This window comes from Patiria miniata, unplaced genomic scaffold (genome assembly GCF_015706575.1).
Source record: "Patiria miniata isolate m_02_andy unplaced genomic scaffold, ASM1570657v1 HiC_scaffold_9, whole genome shotgun sequence".
Lineage (NCBI taxonomy): Eukaryota > Metazoa > Echinodermata > Asteroidea > Valvatida > Asterinidae > Patiria > Patiria miniata.
The window spans coordinates 5,817,478-5,836,635 of record NW_024037076.1 but is presented as its reverse complement, the minus strand read 5'-3'; the positions used below and the strand labels follow the sequence as shown (position 1 = coordinate 5,836,635).

At 39.7% G+C, this 19,158-nt stretch overlaps 1 protein-coding gene across 11 annotated transcripts in view; it reads right to left on the bottom strand.

The window, feature by feature from the left end:
• The window catches only part of LOC119720271, a 67,209-nt gene that overhangs the window by 35,315 nt on the left and 12,736 nt on the right, over positions 1 to 19,158 (bottom strand). For all 11 annotated transcript variants that reach the window (XM_038189900.1, XM_038189904.1, XM_038189910.1 and 8 more), the window contains exons 3-15: positions 18,191 to 18,402; positions 17,141 to 17,351; positions 16,044 to 16,256; positions 14,951 to 15,078; positions 12,588 to 12,893; positions 9,742 to 9,879; positions 7,314 to 7,485; positions 5,811 to 5,930; positions 5,241 to 5,546; positions 3,796 to 3,923; positions 2,359 to 2,664; positions 1,410 to 1,547; positions 442 to 607 (exon numbers count right to left, since the gene is read on the bottom strand). In XM_038189900.1, the coding sequence (XP_038045828.1) occupies positions 442 to 607; positions 1,410 to 1,547; positions 2,359 to 2,664; positions 3,796 to 3,923; positions 5,241 to 5,546; positions 5,811 to 5,930; positions 7,314 to 7,485; positions 9,742 to 9,879; positions 12,588 to 12,893; positions 14,951 to 15,078; positions 16,044 to 16,256; positions 17,141 to 17,351; positions 18,191 to 18,402 (2,544 nt within the window). The remainder of the gene's footprint in view (positions 1 to 441; positions 608 to 1,409; positions 1,548 to 2,358; positions 2,665 to 3,795; positions 3,924 to 5,240; positions 5,547 to 5,810; positions 5,931 to 7,313; positions 7,486 to 9,741; positions 9,880 to 12,587; positions 12,894 to 14,950; positions 15,079 to 16,043; positions 16,257 to 17,140; positions 17,352 to 18,190; positions 18,403 to 19,158) is intronic.

The following is a 19,158-nucleotide window of genomic DNA, read 5'->3' as shown; positions in this document are numbered from 1 at the left end:
GCAATTGTTCTTTCCATTACATACCGGTATGAACATCTTCATCCCTTAAAAATTCATTAAAAGTCCATTTCTCTATGAAAAGAATCTTTAAGAGATGTTTCACGGACATTTACATGGGGCTTTTATAGGACTAATCCTGTAAGGGTATTTTCACGTTTTTTTAATGACCCTGGCCACTGAGGATTATCATTGGTTAAACATAACGGTACACTGGGTCTATCTCCATGGGTAAACAAAGGACCTTCTTAAGGGTGTTTTTACGGACTCCTAATCTGGCTGAATATGTTGAAAAATCCGTGAAAATTTAGTTAACTGTAATTTCAAGGGAAAATGGCTCTTTAACAAATTTTTAAGGGATGAAGATGTTCATAGTGTTAAGAACTGACTTATTGGAGGATAAAATCATAGCGTACTTAAAAATGTATCAAACACAATACATACCGTGCAATATCTCGCATCCTTGATCGATTTCGCTGATACTGTCAATGCGAAACAAAAAGCGCCCTCTAGTGCCGATGTTTGTCTGTAGGTCAACGTCAACGATCGCATCCGTTCTGGATTCGGGAAGACTGCAGTAATTGACGCCGTCACCACCATTGAATCCAACCTACAATTATTAAATTTAGAGTTCATTGAACAAAATATACAAACATTTATTCTAAAATTTAAATTAAAAAAAATCGTTGGAGAGCCGAACTTTTCGATATACAGCAGAAACGATATGTAGCAGGAAATTAGTCAAAGACAAAGTTGAAATCCACTTTTTATCAGGAAAATTGCTGACGTAAGAACGGCAAGAAAATTCTCCAAACGTTGCTCGGGGAAGTAATCCTTTTGAGCAAGGGGCATGAATCTTTGACAGCATGAATATCAAGTTCCCATTGACGACTATTAGATGTAATGTTAAGCTGCAAAGTTACCATTATTACCGTACACTAATAATAATTACCCTGGATTGGATATTTTGGAGACATCCCCATAGATTTGAGCACAAAATTTTTTAAACTTCAATGTGCCCTAACCCAATATTCCCTTGTCCTTTTTCCACGAATTTCGATATGTTAACTAATTAGACCACGATCAACAAACATAACCTAATACGGGCGATTCACAATAGTGCGCCTCCAAGAGTTTGCAACGCGTTGGCCAATCACAAGGCGCAAAATCTGTTGACCCAATGCGCGTTTGGAAAAGGTCGACTGATTTCGCGCACGGTGATTGGCCAACGCGTTGCAAACTCTTGGAGGCGCACTATTGTGAATCGCCCGTATTGCGACGGCAAAATTGTTACTCTAAAGGGAGCTGTGACATTAGGGAGACATGAAACTGCTACCTAATGAGAGATGTCTCCCATCGTTCGAATAAATTACGATAACGTATACTCCATGTACATGTAGTATACTTTATACCTGAGCTGGGGTACCGCCCCGTCCAGTGGAGCTGCTTCCACCGCTTGCTGTGCCGGTTGTCCAGCGAATGTCCTCATAGTTGTAAATGGCAAAGGAAAGGCTGCCATCGGTCACGAGCACAGCCTGAAATGTGTTGGTCTATGGGAACAAAAATTGTAATAATGGCTTCACATTGTCTTCAAACGCAAGTGCTTAAATGACATTTTAACACATTTTAATTTCATTCACTGAAATAAAATACATGTCATAAAATAGGTATACATATCAATGCCAAAATTCAGGCTATTGATCGGTTTTGTATAGAGCGATATCTGAATCGTAGAGACCTCAACATTGAGGAAAGCTCTAAGGGGCTCCCTTTTACCTGTGCCGTCTGGGTTTAATCGAATAAGAATGCAGGTATCAGATGACTTTGTATCATTACATGTTTGTTAGTTAATTTCAGAAAAGCCCAGAGTTGAATTCATCACTTTATAACTCTGCGGGTCGTCATGATTCTTTGGCTGTACAAGAAGCAAGTGTGGATGAAAGTGGCTCCACAATCCCGTTTTTACAAACCAGTACGTCAAAGTTAACTTCCTGCTTAAATTCACGGCTATTAGAGTGGCCCGTGAGACTAACACCCCTGTGACTAGTTGTTAATAGTATAAACTTGGAAGACTATTATTTCTTATTTAGAAGTATCAACAAAAAAGGGATGTCTGCTATGTCCCGAGTTTTAAATTTATCTAACAGACCAAAGTAAATTTACAGAAAGCTTTCTCTTTTCATATCTTTCTATACAGAAACGTTCAATCAACTGGGCCTACCACAGAAAGTTTACATGAAAAAACTCGCTAAAGTTAGATACAACTGACAGATTCGTTTAGTAAACTGTTGTGTTTTGCTCTGTTCAAAAATATCTCTGTTAAGTCTTCCTTCTCATACGTAGCTTCTTAAATTTACTTACTATTTCACGTCCTGCAGCATTGGCTCCATAAAAAGGTACTTTGTTCCACGTCGCGATGAACATCGAAGATGCTGAAAACCGAGAATAGTCGCTTGAAGCCTGTCTGACGATAGTTTCTGACCAGTTAAATAGCTCCTGGGTGCTGATATTACGATGAAGTTCACGGTAAGACACGCTGCCCCCATACCTGATATCCACGTCTCCCCAGAATACCGCCACCAAGCGTCTGTCTCCGTCCAGCGGGAATGGTAACGGGGTAAACGTCGAGACTTCGACCAGGAAGGAAATCACACCATTTGTGTTCACCTGGAGATCAAACAAAAGTATAGTCATCTTTTTACCTGACAGACTCACCGAATCACTGTCACTGCGAGCTAGGTATACGCAAGCAGTGCTATCATATAGGTGTTGGCGGGATTACGTCAGCTGGTGAAAGCATCTTGCAGTTGCACACTAGTTTTTACCGGTTGCGGTGAGTTACCATTCAACACTCCAGGCTACAGATTATCAAGTTTTAAGTAAAAAGGTATTGGAACTAGCTAGATAAGGCAATGTAAGAAGCTCCCCGATGTTCGCACTCACCAATGGGAATACCCCCTAACGCCAATGATTGGGCTAAATCTGGCCCACTGGGTACACAGATATATGAAATACTTCCGTGTGAATGGCCACTCTGAATCAGAGTTGTAATGAGTCACTGATTTCCTGATATACGCTATCTGGTTTGGCTTTGGGTCTAAAAATGTTTTCCCTGATCGCTGACAACATCAAAACCAAATTGCATTTTTCAAAACTGTTTCTGATTATTTAAAAGTGGGCATGTATCAATTAATTTTTTAAAAGAACAGTCGACATTTAGTCGACATGAAGAGCTTTATAAGAAATCGCCCAAAGCCAATGATGAAAGTCGAGTCGAGTATACTGAAGGGGGCTCGAGTCGAATCGAGTCATTTGCTCGCAGTGACTCGAGTCGAATCAAGTCATTTACTCTTAGGGACTCCAGTCGAGTCACCAAATTTGTGACTCGAGTCGGACTCGAGTCATTAGAACTCTGGTTTAGTGGGGCAGGTACGGGAAATATTTGGGGGAATCGTGCCTTTAATGATACAAGTATGGAATTTGGCACACAGTCAGACTATGTCATGAGAAAGATATTTGGCTATAGGGCCATCGCAGATTTGTCTCTTGAAAGATAAAAATAGGTAGAATAACAAGCAATTTTCACAATTTTCAAACTGGCTGCCATTGCTTGTTTTTCTGCCTATATTTTATTTTGTTTGTCTTGTCTTGTTTTCAAAAGAAGACATCAAACAGAAAAAACATACAAAAGTGGAATTTCAAGTGGGGAATTGTGCATAAAAATCGGAGCAAAATAAGAGAAACATGGCACTAGTTTGCAAAAAAGGAAACAATCCACTAATTTATTACCATACTTACAAAAAGAGAGTTATGGTTGTAATTGTACAAAGGAAAGCTTGAAGATAAAGGAATAGTTCCAGAACTCCTATCGTCATTGGGTGGAAGAAATGTGTCTCCTTCCACGACTCCAAAGGGAAACAAAATCCCTGTCAGGTGAAGCAAAGTCACAATGATACTTAACGATTAAGTTACTCATGGCTTCTTCACTATTTTAACAAAAGTGACATTTATTTAAACATCTTTTTTAGATAGCTCAAGTGCATAAAACTGTTACAGACAATAAATGGTGAGCAACAGGGTGACCGTAAGGTAACAGGCAAAAGCCTGCAAGATGCACTTCACAAATCTGCTAGATTCAACAAAAATCTGCTAAATTGCTAAAACATCTGCAGATGTTATACAATTCCTTCAACAACAACATAAATCATAAATTTCCTTTAAAAAAAATTAATTAAGGCCCCCCCCAAAAATATTCGGTCTCTGGTCAGACCAAAGTTCCGGAATTGACGCGGCCACGCGGCTTTTTTTTTTTTTTTTCAAGCTTGGATTGTACAGACAAGGTGGGGTACTATTTTGCCTTTTTGGTGTCCTCATGTACATTGGTGTCCTCCACATTTTGCCTTGGTGCTTTCGATCATTTGCCTTTGTGCAATTTCCCATTCCATGAGGAGGTGCGGAAATAGAGGGCGCTGTTGGAGCTACCGCGGAACATTTTGGAAAAAAAAAAGATCGACGCGCATGATTAAAATCGACGCGCGTGCTGACCAGAGACCGACTTATTTTTTTTTTTGGCTTAAGATATGTTTTTAAAAAATTGCACGTGTATATAGCCTGGCTTGCAATGGTCTAAAGTACTTTACTGTGTACCAATAAAACAGTCAGGGAACCTCAACTTGAAGCTTTTTTCAAAACTAATCTGCCATATTTTTCTGTCAGATCACCAATTTTACAGAATTCGTCGAGAAATTTGCTAAAAGAATTAATTCTGCTTAGTTTTCTGTCCAACTCGTATTTTGTTCGAAAAATTCTGCAAAATTTTGCCGAAATTCGGCTCAAACGGTAATCCAGATGAGCAAAGAAAGCAAACGTAACCAAACGAATAAATTACTGGTCCTTTATCTTAAAAATGTGACCCTGGATAGTCCTACGTAAGTTGGGCATCCCAATTACGAGGCAAAGGCCACTCAAAGGTGTGGATCTATGGACTACAAACTAAGAAGAACAGCTATGAAAAGAAAAAAGTCACAGTGAAAGAAGGCATCTATTCAAATTTCGCTTAAATTGTGAAAGATTAAAAGTTGAAGGCATAGCATGAGACATTTCCAAAGCAATTAAGGACACGGGGAACTAGAGCAACATTCCAATGCCAGCTTTATTGAGACTGAATACGACTATATAGTTTGGACGATTCCAACTATATAGTTGGGACGAAGCAATAGTTGGATCGCAACCAATCGTCTTACCAGGGTTGGTGGTGTTCATGGAGGTTTGTACCGGAAATGTTGTTGACAATGGGCTGGTTGTTGGTTGTTGTCCTGATGTTGGTTGTCCTGATGTTGGTTGTCCTGATGTTGGTTGTCCGGATGTTGGTTGTCCGGATGGTGGTTGTCCGGATGGTGGTTGTCCGGATGTTGGTAGTCCGGATGGTGGTTGTCCTGATGTTGGTTGTCCGGATGGTGGTTGTTGCGTAGGTGGTAGTTGTGTAGATTGTGTTACAGTGATGATCTGTTCTGAAGTGCTGGTTAATTCTTCAGTTGTAGCTGGAATCGCTGTAAAAATAAGAAGCCACTATTGCAGTCATTCTATTTTTGTGGTTTAAGTTGTAATTTGCAGTTATCTTTATCCCATAATAGCAGCGCTATGGGTTACTTTTCGCATTGTAAAGTCTGCTTTATAAATAATTTTGAAGGTCAAAAATTTTCTCATAAAAAATATACTCCCTCTCCCTCTCTTTCTAGTTACAGTTTCTCTTTAACTCCCCAAAATATTAACAAGAGTAGATTTTTCAGTTGTATAATTTTCAGCTACAGTACCTGGAGGTGTTGTACAGTTGACACCAGTGTATCCATCGATGCAAAAGCAAATGTAGCTTCTGAATCTATCAACACATATCCCACCATTCTCACAAGGGTTGGGGGCACAATCGTCAGGGTCTGTGATTAAAGTACAAGGTTCAATCATGAAAAGAAAGTACATTCACGGGGAGTCCGCTGTGACCCGCCTGGGTGACAGTCCCTACCTTATTCCATGGGTTTTCCTCAGAATATTCCTCTGGGCTTTTCCTCCCACCACTTAAACTGTAATTTCTTCTCATTGTTTTCTCTCTACAGGTTTCTTCAGGCTTTCGGCCTACAGTGCCTTGGGAACTTTTGAGGGATATCCTTGGTTTCATCACCAGAAAGAAATAAACTACATGAAAGCGCTGAACATTGCGAAAACCATTCCACAGCTATTATCAACAAATGCAAGACAGGGTTAGTCAGTGAAATTGATCGAGAAAACAGTGTGTAAGCATGAGGGACTTCCCAGTCACGTAACATTAGAGCTATATTTGCATATGGCATTTTGACCCACACGTACTGAATAGCAATGTTCTCGATGACACTCCCGTCGGCCGGATATGGCTTACATTGTATACATTGCACTTGCAAAGTCTTGCACGTTTTTGGAGACCGTTCCCACGCCTGATATGGCCTTTGGGGTTGCCCTTTCTCTTTCTATAATTTTTGACAAAATGATATCTAACCGTATTCACCCCTAAGAAACATTCAGGTTGGCAACCAAAAAATGATGAGAAATCAGTTGGAAATGGGTAAAAACTAATTTATTTACGACATTTCACATCCAGATGTTCATTCCTATGTCTCCCTGATTGATCACGTGTTTTCAAATCGCGTAAAATGCGTGACAACAAAAATAATAACGACGCGAAGATTTACATACCTCCATCTGATGGATTCTATGTTTACTCGGGCTTGTGTGAATCATGCTTGAATACAGTTCCTATCAACGGTCTTTTTAGATTTGTTTGAAACTGAAAATCATTTTTTCAAGTTTGTTAATTCAAAATTGTGTGTTTCAGAAGACATTTTAGTCTCCTATTTAAGTTAAAAATTTTATACGATGACCGTAACAATATTAGTTCACAAATTTTCATCTTTGTTATTTTGTACGAGTCTACCGAGCTCCACTAGGCCACATGCTTTTTAGATTTTCGGAAGTGAGAGGCCAATTTTTGTCACTATATTGCGTTTTCATGTCATGCGATTGTTCAGTTTCATAAATTGAGATGCAACTAGCAATTTGACAATGGCCTTTTGTGAGGCTGATTTTCTTAAGAAATCAATGTACTAAAAATAATTACAAAAGAAATCCGTTCCAGGGATCCGGAAGCGCGCCACCCTGTGGCGCAACCAAGGCGATTTGTTTTTTAACTCCTAAACAATTTGAAAAAAATATGTGAGCCCCCTCCAAATCCCAAATCCTGGGTGCGCCACTGGCGCCACCATGCAGGAGTCAACTTTCAGGCTACATACCGTGCAACATCTCGCATCCTTGGCCTTCACTGATTTCGCTAGTACTGTCGATACGAAACAGAAAGCGCCCTCTTTTGCCGATGTTCGTCTGTAGGTCAACGTCAACGATGGCATCCGTTCTGGATTCGGGAAGACTGCAGTACTTGAAGCCGTCACCACTATTGAATCCAACCTAAAATTATTCGATTACAATTTATTTATTCAAAATTAAAACCCAAGATGAATATTTCAGAAAAATCACATGGTTTTTCACGGAGTTGCTTGGAACAAGCCACCACGCCCAAATTCGACATGTAGTCCAGCGGATATATGACAAAATAGCGATGAATTGTACACTTCTTCATAAAAGCGTGAAACTTGGCACAGATGTTTATAATCATGCCAGAAAATGTTTGAGATGTGGAGCCATCGCAAATTTACCGTTTTAGGGGTTGGACAGCCATTTAAAAAAGGGGGGATCGACTCATCATGCCCGCAGTGAAAATGGTTGTTCCCACTTGTCACTTAAGCAGGAAACTACACAGAGACATAAGTATATAGATTATACATGTTTCAGATGTGGAGCCACCACATAAGCACCTTTTGTGGGGGCGTGGAGGCCATTTTAAAAAAGGGGGATTTACTTATTATGCCCACCTTGGAAAAAATTGTGCCCACATTTCATAAACGAATGAAACTTTCCACAGACATTTATATTCATGAGAGAAAAATCCAGATGTGGAGCCATCTCGAAAACACCCTTTTAGGGGCGTGGCAACCGTATTAGAAAAAAGGGGCGGGGTTTTCATTATGCCCGGCCACCATGGAAAAATTGTTCTCACATTCATTGAGAAATGAAACTTCCCACGGACATCGACATTCATGAGAAAAAAAATCGAGATGTGGAGCCATCGCGAACACACCCTTTTAGGGGCGTGGCAGCCATTTTGAAAAGGGAGGGGGTCTGGGTTCACATTATGCCCACCATGGAAAAATATTTGCCCACATCTCATAAACAAACGAAGCCTCCCACAGACGTTTATATTCACAAGAACAAAAATCAGACGTGGAGCCATTGCAAACACCCCTTTTAGGGGCGTGACCGCCATATTAAAATGGGGGGGGTGTATCATATAAACATATGTGCCAATTTTCACGCTTTTATGAAAAAGTGCAATATTTTGTCACATATCCGCTGGACTAATGGATCTGTTTTATAGCTGTCCATTTATGATGATCGCAGGGGCCCATAGTGTCCTCATGCATCTCCGCCCCCTGACTGACTATAACTTAGTGTCCATTGTGAATTAGACTGGTTATCTATATCATTGACTGTCACTTGTGAATTAGACTGGTCACTTATCTCACTGAATGACTGTCACGTGTGAATTAGACTGGTTACCTATCTCACTGATTGACTGTCACTTCTGAACATGGTTAGCTATCTCAATGAATGACTGTCACTAATTGTGAATTAGACTGGTTACCTATCTCATTGATTGACTGTCACTTCTGAACATGGTTACTTAATCTCAATGACTGACTGTCGCTTGTAAATTAGACTGGTGATCGATGACCTATCTCATTAACTGAATGACGCTTGTGACACAGAGTGGATACCAGCTTACCGACTGACTGACATTTGTGAGTTAGACTGGTTCCCTATCTCAATGACAGAATGTCGCTTGTAAATTAGACTGGCTACCTATCTCACTAACTGACTGATGCACTTCCAGCACATATCATCCTCCACCGTCGTAACCATTCTCTATACCAACAACCAAGCTCCAATGTCGATGCCTATGCCTACTCTTTCTATCCAAGAACCATCAGGATATGGAACAGACTTCCAGAAGCAGCCGTGTGACTGCATGCACCCTCCATCCGTGCCTTCAAGCCCATAGCACTAAACACCATCAGTGCTATGTCGCCACCGGCCAGCCTGAGGACCCTCTAAACCAGTCTGCTTGATTTTTTTTACTCGCAACTAAGTTTTGATGTACAGCACCATATTTGTTTGCCCCGCACCGACTGTGAGGTCACAGTCACCGATCCAGTTTAGCTCAGAGAGCTGGTATTAGGAAGTCAACCACTGAAGACTGAAGACTGAAGTGACACACAGTGGATACCCATCTCACTGACTGACTGACATTTGTGAATTAAACTGGTTACCTGTGACCGACGAATGACAATCAGTCCCAACTGAGTGGCTGTCACTTGTAAGTGCTGACTTGAGGATTGTAAACAACAGAGACCAATTCAGAATATAAGGGAAAACTTACAAAAACAAAAGTATGTCGGTATCAACCAGCAGGTTAGTTGTGATGCCGCTATATTAAGGATTTTGCGAGTTTTGGCTGCTTTGACCGAAACAAGCACAAAACGACAACGATTATACCTACCCTTAAAAGCTGCATAGCTATCGCACTGCGTAAATTAAACTTCATACCTGAGCTGGGGTACCGCCCAGTCCAGTGGAGCTACTTCCACCCAAATATGCGCCGGACGTCCAACGAATGTCCTCATAGTTGTAAATGGCAAAGGAAAGGCTACCATCGGTCACAAGTACAACCTGAAATGTGTTGGTCTATAGAAACAAATAAAAGGAGTCATATTGGCTTCATATTGTCTCCAAATTCATGTGTTTATAATATATGACATTTGAACACAGTTTAATGAAGTTCACGGCAATAAAATACACATCAGAGATGGGACGGTATATACACTCAGCCAAAAAGGAAAGTCTCTCCACTTAATACTTTTTGGCTAACTCAAAACCTACTTGGCACATCTTGCTCAAATTACAACTGACCAGTACAGAAATTCCTTAGCAATCAAGCCATACTCTTTGTTTGGCCCAATTAACAGTGATAATGTATACAAAATTATGCAATTTAGGACAAATGGTACGGAAACAAAGTTGCACTTTTGTATACGTGCAAGGTGAGTGTGAACCACAACTTGCATGTATACAAACGTGCAACTGTTTTCGGTACCATTTGTCATAAATTGCATAAATTCTAAGGATGAGTCGTTATTTGAGCGAGGGGTGCTAAAGTAGGTTTTGAGTTAGACAAAAAAGTATTGCAAGGGGGACTTTCTTTTTTTGGTTGAGTGTAGTAAGAGATATGAATGCACAAACGATGTTGATCAGTTTGTATAGAATGATATGTCTGAAGAGATGCATCCCTGCGCTATTTTCGAGCTTTTCGTGCTATTTTTAGCAATACGAATTTCGTATCGGCCCTAGTTTAGTTATTGCATATAAATATTACTTTTCAATTTCCATTTTTTGGCTGACAGACTAGAATTATCTTTCTCGGACAGGCTGGTTTCCGCCCCACAATCGGTATCGATCGATGCCAGTGTGCTCGCAAAGATGATCTTCCAAAAGAGGTTTACAGAACTCAAAAAAAGGGGAAAGTGAGGTTTGTTGGTTGGGAAAAATTAATTTGAAAATGTATTAACAGAAAAAAAATTTGAAATTGCTGAAGAGCATGCGGAATCAACTTTAAAGGGGAGATACAACATTTGCAAACATCAAAAAACGAAATGATAAAATTATCACGAATTACCTTACTGGATTGTAAGGGAATGACAGACTAAAGCAGCCTGTAAATTTGTGGCTCCTGGTAAGCTAACATTTTCAAGAAAAAAAATATTTTTCCAACGCTGGTTGGCCAACCAGCATTGGAGAAAACTGGCTTTTTCAAAAACTGCCTTGAAATTTTCATATTTAGTTATTTCGCATTTTCTTTGCAATTGATTACACACTCATGGAAAAGGTACAAGCCTGCTAGACTGATTCTCTGACCTAACAATTCCCCAAAGCCTATGAATTGCTCCGTTTCATCTTAAGTGGGGTCTTGGTTTTTCCAGTATCTACAAGCCCAAAACGTGGAACAAGTCAGTTTAGCAATATTTTCTATGACATACTAATCCTCCAAATCCATTTTTGTCGGAAAATTGCAGCAAAAGCAAATGTTGTACATTCCCTTTAATCATAGCGGCTTGTGCATTGAGGACAGCTCCAACGTGCTAATAACCTGTGAGGCATGGATTTAATCGAATTAATCGCACGACTTTTGTATGATGAGAACTTTGGTGTGTTTTCTTAGTTTTGGAAAGCATAGAGTTGACATCATCACTTTATAACTCTACGGGTGGTCTTGATTCTTTTGATTGCACAACAAGCATGACAAGAAGCAAGTGTGGATGAAAATGGCTCCAGAATTCTATTCTCATAAAGGAATGTATACAAATCAATATAGGCCAAGTGGGCTTGACAGCGAAATTAACGGCTACTTTGTGGGGCCCGTGAGATTGAAGTCGTTGTACCTAGCTTTTGGTACTTTTGGTTTTGGAGTATCAACAAAAAGGGATATCTGTCAGGTGCTGAGATTTAAATTTATCCAACCTACCATAGCAACACTAGAAAGCAGAAATGTTGAATCAATGATAAAAAACACGAAGCTACCGTTACATGTTGATGCAAGCCTTGAGATTCATGTAGTTAACTGTTGTGTTTTGTCCTGTGAAAAGACTCCTTATTTAATCTTCCTACCCTCAGGTAGTCCAAGTAACTTGGACCCAACTTATCGCCTTTTTAACATTTGGACGTGGTCTGGCGATAGTAAGGTCCAAGCTAATAATAGTTCGAGCTGGACAACATCATCCTGTCACTGTCCCAAAAACCAACATTTTCCAAACAAAAAACATCAGATTTCACCCTCAAAACGGCCTCCAAATTACTAGATATGCCACCTGAGGTACAAGTAGACATCGATGATTAAGATGGTTGTACTGAAGTTTACTTACGATCCGGAAGAAAAGTGAAATTTCCCGTTCAATTCTGAGAGCTCCCCTCGTGATCTTGAACACGTATCGATACGGGGACCATCGAATGTACGCTGGGCATGAAGAAGAAATCGCGACGTTCAAACATTAACACGAGTCGGAAATTTAACGTGTTCAAGATCGCGAGGGGAGCTCTCAGAATTGAACGGGAAATTCCACTTTTCTTCCGGATCGTAAGTAAACTTCAGTACAACCATCTTAATCATCGATGTCTACTTGTACCTCAGGTGGCAAATCTAGTAATTTGGAGGCCGTTTTGAGGGTGAAATCTGATGTTTTTTGTTTGAAAATGTTGGTTTTTGGGACAGTGACAGGATGATGTTGTCCAGCTCGCACTATTAGCTTGGACCTTACTATCGCCAGACCATGTTAAAAAGGAGATAAGTTTGGTCCAAGTTACTCCGACTAACCCTCAGGTAACTTCCAAAATCTGCTTACTATTTCACGTCCTACAGCATTGGCTCCATAAAATGGAACTTTGTCCCACGTCGCGATGAACATCGACGATGCTGAAAACTGAGAATAGTTGCCTGAAGCCTGTCTGGTGATATTATCTGACCGATCGAATAGCTCCTCGGTGCTGGTATTACGATGAAGTTCACGGTAGGACACGGTTCCCCCATAGTTGGTATTCACGTCCCCCCAGAATACCGCCACCAAGCGTCTGTTACCACCCAGCGGGAATGGTGACGTGGTAAACCCTGAGACTTGGACCAGGAAGGAAATCAAACCATTTGTGTTCACCTGGAGATCAAACAAAAGCATTGTCATCTTTGTACCTGAATGACAGACTCACCGAATCACTGTCACTTGTGAGCCGGGCAGTGCAATCGTATAGGTGTGGGCGGGATTATGTCAGAAGGTGAAAAGATCTATTCATTTGCACACAAGTTGCGATACTATTCAATACGAAGTCCGGTCCTACAGATCACACCGGACCCCCTCACAATATGTTTATTTATACAAATATCGCCTGGGTATCCTTATGTTTAAATTATGTTTAAGTTATGAAAAATATCTGCTGCCCTGTGAAATGAAATCATTGTTTCAGAGGCATACTATGATAACATAATACCAGATCAGCAGCTAAGTTTCACATCGGCAAGAACTACTTTATTTATTAACACTGCACGACATCAAGGCCCGTTGCTATGGAATAAAATCACTCTAGTACCTTACTTTAGAAGCATGCATGGTTTTTAAAAGTACCTAACTTATTTCCAGTGTAATACAGTTTTGTTTTATCCCCTAGCATTTAGTACATGTATTATATTTCTATCATTATTGTAGATATTACTGGAGTCATATTACTTAGAGTTTTTATTCTCGAGTTGTTCACGTTTTGCATTTAGTCCTTGTTATATTCTGGAATTCAGGTGTACTTTCAGTCAGTTACTTTTTGTATTTTTCCCCCCTTTTCTACCTTTATATAATTATAGGTGTACATGTATATTAATGTGTTTAAAGGGAATATACAACATTTGCAAACATCAAAAAATAAAACTACCAAGTTTTTACGTCTACCTTACTAGGATGTTGGTAAATGACAGTCTAAAGCATCCAGTAAAATTATGGCACCTGGTGTGAAGTCATTTTCAAGAAAATGGTACTTTGGTATACATTTCCAACGGTGGTCGGCCGACCACCGTTGGAAAAACCGTATTTTTCAACTACTCCTCCAACTTTACACTTTGTTCAGTCCAAATTTTGTTTGCTATTGGTTACATGTTCATGAACGGGTGTAGGCCAGCTAGACTGGTTCCCTTACCTTACAATTTTCCGGCATCTATAAATTGATCCATTTTATCTTTAGTGGAGTCAAGGAACCAGACTACTTGAACATTTTAGTTTTTCTTGGTTTTCCAGCATTTTCAAACACAAAACTTCAAACATGTCAGTGTAACAATATTTGATCTATTATACTAACCCCTCAAATAGTTCATTTCTGAAAATTACAGCAAAAGCCAATGATGTACATTCCCTTTAATAAGGAACCAGGCCACGTACAGGCGTGTACTGTTTGCCAGGTATCCACCATTAATCGACACCTGTGCATTTTGTTAACAGCTGTGCTACATTATCTATTGTGTGGTACATGTATTGAAATAAACAATACCATACGATTACCAAAAAGTATAGATAGGTATGGGAACTAGCCTGACAAGACACTGTAAGAAGCTCCCGGATGTCTGCGCTCACCAATAGGAATAGGCGTTTGTGAATGGGCTAAATCCACCCATATTGGGTAGGCATTACATTCACTGTGTGGACTTCCGAGCAAAAGAGGTCCACATAAACCAGGTAGAGGAGACGTTGTGTGGACTTGGGCAAGTCCACACAGTGTTTCCCCATTTCTGGAAAACAGGTTTAGAGGTATTTTTTGGTTAGGTTTATCTGTGGCAAAATGAAGAGAAACACTTAAGGGGATCATAGAAAAAAAATGGGCTGAAAGAGTTTTCACAGTTTGAGAAAAATTAGTTTTTTTCACTGTTTTTTTTCTTAACTACACGAAACCAAGGGAATGTCCACACTTGGTATGTAACGTAAACATGCGTGCGTCCACAGATGGAAGAAGTACTTCCGTGTGTGAATAACCACCTGAATTTTGTGGACCCCAAGACTAGTTTATTTTGTTTATCTTGTCTTGTTTTCAAAAGAAGACATCAAACAGAACAAAAATACAAGAGTGGAATTTCAAGTGGGGAATTGTGCTTATATTTTCGGAGCAAAATAAGAGAAACATCGTGCTATTAAAGCTTGAAAAAAGGAAGGGGAACCACCCATTATTTTACCATACTTACAAAGAGAGAGTTATGGCTGTAATCGTAAAAAGGGAAGCTTGAAGATAAAGGAATGCTTCCGGTGCTTCCATCGTCACTGGGTGGAAGAAACGTGTCTCCTTCCACGACTCCAAATGGAAACAAAACCCCTGTCAAGTGAAGCACAGTCAAAGTGATATTTACGATTCACTTACTCATTAAATTGCTCATTGTTTTTTTACAAAATGTTAAGCAATGTCGCATACACTTGAATAATCATTTTGAATTACATGGTTTAAGTGTGTAAAACTCCCACATACAATGTGAAAAGGTGACCCTCAAAGAAAGAGAGGAAACTAAAAAAAAACGATTCTCGTTGTTCATCTTAAAAACTGTCACGACCCGAATATGGCAATGGCCCTTTAGACCTTTATCAAGCTGCCACCATTTCTTTGCAAAAAGGAAACAGATTTTTTTCCTTCCAGCATCACTTTGGTTACGTTGATGTTACGTTAATTGGGACAAAATCAAGATGGCCGCAACTAGACAATGGTCTATAAACATTTATCATGCTGCCACCGTCATGTTCCCTGTATTCAAATAACAGAACTGAGTGATAATGTGTTTTTGGGCAAAAAAGAACAGACCATTTTCCCCTTCCATCCTCGCTTTGGTTATGTTGATTTAAATGGGGAAAAAATCAAGATGGCCGCGACATGATAATGGTCTATAAACATTTATCATTCTGCCACCATTTCAGTCATGTTCCCTGCATCCCAATCACAGTACTGAATGATAATTTTTGTGTGTGCAAAAAGAAACAAGACTATTTTTTCCTTCAAGCTTCCCCTTGGTTATGTTGATTTGAATGGAAATAAAAAATCAAAATGGCAACATTTTCATGGTCCATAGACCTTTATCATTCTGCCACCATTTCATTTAAATGCTCCCTGTATCAAAGAACAGTTACTGAATGAAAAAAAAAATTGTATGTTTTCCTTCCAGCCTCGCTTTAGTTGTGTTGATTTGAATGGGAAAAAAATATGATAATGGTCTATAGTTGGGACCAATGTCCCAACTTAGTAATCGGGACGATGCCTTAGTTGGGGGCGTAACAAAACCAATTTTGTATTACCAGGGTTGGTAGCGGTTGGCACCGGAATCGTCGGCCGAGTAAAATTAGAATCACCGTACAAAGCCTGAATGCCGGCGATATCATCTTCGTGGAGACTGAAGTTTGGATCGTACCCAGGGTAATACGGATACATCACCGCATCCGTAATGTTACTATGCAGCAGACCCAGGCTATGGCCAAACTCGTGCACTGCTACAAACAACAGGTCGATTCCTGTTTCAAATCGAAAATAATAATAATAATTACCCTGGATTGGACATTTGGGAGACATCCCTATAGATTTGTGCACAAATTGTTTCAAACTTAAATATGCCCTATACTAACCCAATATTCCCTAGTCCTTTTCCACGAAATTCGGTATGTTTACTAAGTAGACCACGAACAACAATAATATATTAATTGCAACGGAAAAAATTGTGCCTCTAAAGGGGGGCTGTGACATTTGGGAGACATGAAAATGTCTCCCTAATGGCCGGTGTCTCCCATCGTGCGAAAAAATTACGATAACGTGTCTCCTTAGTGTATATACCTTTACACGTATATAATAATAACTGTATTTTTATACATGTAGCGCCTTTTTCCAGAGGATACAAAGCGCTGGGGAGAATGCAACCAAAGACAGGTAAATGAAGTATATGAACATATAAGACCCATTATGTAGCACATTTTTGCTAGATCGTTACTATCAATAGTATACTGCTCCTTTTCTCACTTTGAAAGTAAGTTGCTAAATTATTTCGAAAGTCTCAATTATAAAAACGAACAAAATCATTACTCGTGTAAGAAAACAGAATGACCAAAACAGAATGACCAAAACGTGTTGGCGCACGGAGCCCATTAGGCTAGAAGCTCAACTTTGAATGAAACATCGAATGTTTACCTTTGGTGTAATTACTTAACAAAATTTCGAAGTATTTGCCGGCTGACAATCATTCAGTTCTCGCTGGGTGCACTTGTTCTCCCTCCCCCCACCCCTTCAGTATTAACTCTACTCGTAGGGCGTATCTGCGTTATAACTGGAGCTTTTTCAATTGGTTTCAGACGCCTAAATATAAAAGGTATTTTTTTGGTATTGCATAAAGTATTTATCCATTTACCTGGCAGGGGCGATTCATTGATGCTCCAGGTTTCATTGTCATCAAAAAATGATCTACCATCCTCAGGCAAATAGGCGAAAGCCAGAACCCCTCCTGCCCCATCGGACTCTATGTCTAAATCATGGCCCTCTCCATAGAAGTTAATCACGAAGTCGGCAGCTTCGTCCCAAGATGCATTGGTAAATGTCAGTGACGAGACTTCAGCCCAAACCTTAGAGGCAACAATGACAAAATTGAATACCAAATTGCAGGAGATAAGTGGTAAGAGACTGAGGAGTGCATTTATTTTCCATTAACATATGGGGTGCATATGATTCGGCATGTACCGGGTCAGATGTGATCCATAGCCGGGTTTTATTGGCTCTGGTGTATTATATATTTGCCCACTTTTGAAGGTTTCTGCCTCCTTCGGTTGCGGACGGATATACAGACTGACTGGGCTAATACCGCTACATACAGGGTGGGAAAAAAAGAAACCCGTCGGGAACATTGTTTTAGTGAAGTGCTACATGTAGCACTTTCAAACTCTAGGATGTGAAAGCCCAATTCATAAGCTTTCTTTTAGTACACGAATCATTCAAATCACTTATGTACTTTTCAAGTTACGAAATGTTAAACACAACCACCGTCCACGGATCACAAGAAGGTGTTCTTTCGGCAAAACGAAAACAAATCATACAGGGATGTTTGTAAATTGTTTTCGTTTTGCTGAAAGAACGCACACAATTTTTGAGATCCATGGACACAACTTTAAAACGGTGCTTGTGCCTAAAATTCCGTAACTTGAAAAGTACACGAGTGATTTGAATGATTCTTGTACTTAAAGAAAGCTTACGAATTGGGCTTTCATATCCTAGATTTTGAAAGTGCTGCATGCACAATTTTACCAAAACAATAGTCCCGATATTGGGGTTTCACTTTTTTTTGACTCAACCTATATAGCTGATATTATTCTACGTCGTTTCGTTGTCTATCCCCATACCTTTTCCTTATCGCAGACGCCATATAATTTTCAGGGTTTTTCAGCGTCCCTATAGTACATGTACTCACTCGAAGGGCATTGGCAAAAGTGTCTTTCACATGTGATGGGTCGGGAATATCTGGTGTCACGGAGTCGATGCGATAGGTCAAGTCCGTCTTGGACCATTTTGTATGAAACAGCACGTAGCGTTTCCTTCTCTTTGCGTCCATATCGTCATCGAAATCTGGGAAACCACATCGAGGCTTGTTCATCATCGCCTTCGTTGCTGCATCACACTCGCCTGTTTTAAAAGTAAAACGAGATATAGAAAGTTTAAATTTTAATTATCATTCTGATATTGTTTTTGTAAAGCAATATGCAAGGGCTCTGATTAAACAAAATCGATGTTAATTGTTGGCTTTTTTTATCATTTCTTTCTTCTTTTTGGGGCTTGATGATTTTAGTTTCTTTTTCTGTTCGGGTGTTTTTTGTTTGTTTATTTGTAGGTTGTTTGTTTGTTGGTTGGTTTATCGGGGTATTGAGTTGATTCTTTGTTTGTTTGTTGTGTTGGGGTGTTTGTTTATTTGTCTGTTGGGGTGTTGCGTGTTTGTTTGTCAGTTTGTTGGGGTGTTTGTTTGTTTGTTTTGTTTTTCCATGGTTAGACAAGACTACTATCCGATTTTTTCTTAAATAACTTTTGCCTGATTGTAAAGATTCAAGAACGAAATAAAGCGGCACGATATTATCACGTTCAAATAATCACACCTATAATGGGTGCACAATTAAATATGCTAAAATGAATATACAACAAAATGATACAGACCCAACTGTTTATAGAAACCTTTCAAAATATTTCCTCCTTTAGCAGTTGCTCAAGTAATTCAAGATCGAGGGGTTTCAGTCCGATGTCTTATAATTCGTGGAATAATATGTGGGTCAAACCTTTCAGAATAGACCAATTCTGCCTGAGGATATTAAAGTATTTGCAAGCTCGGTAAGCACGTATACTCTTTGTTACTGGTTAACAATAGTACAACCTGGCGCCACGGACAGCCTA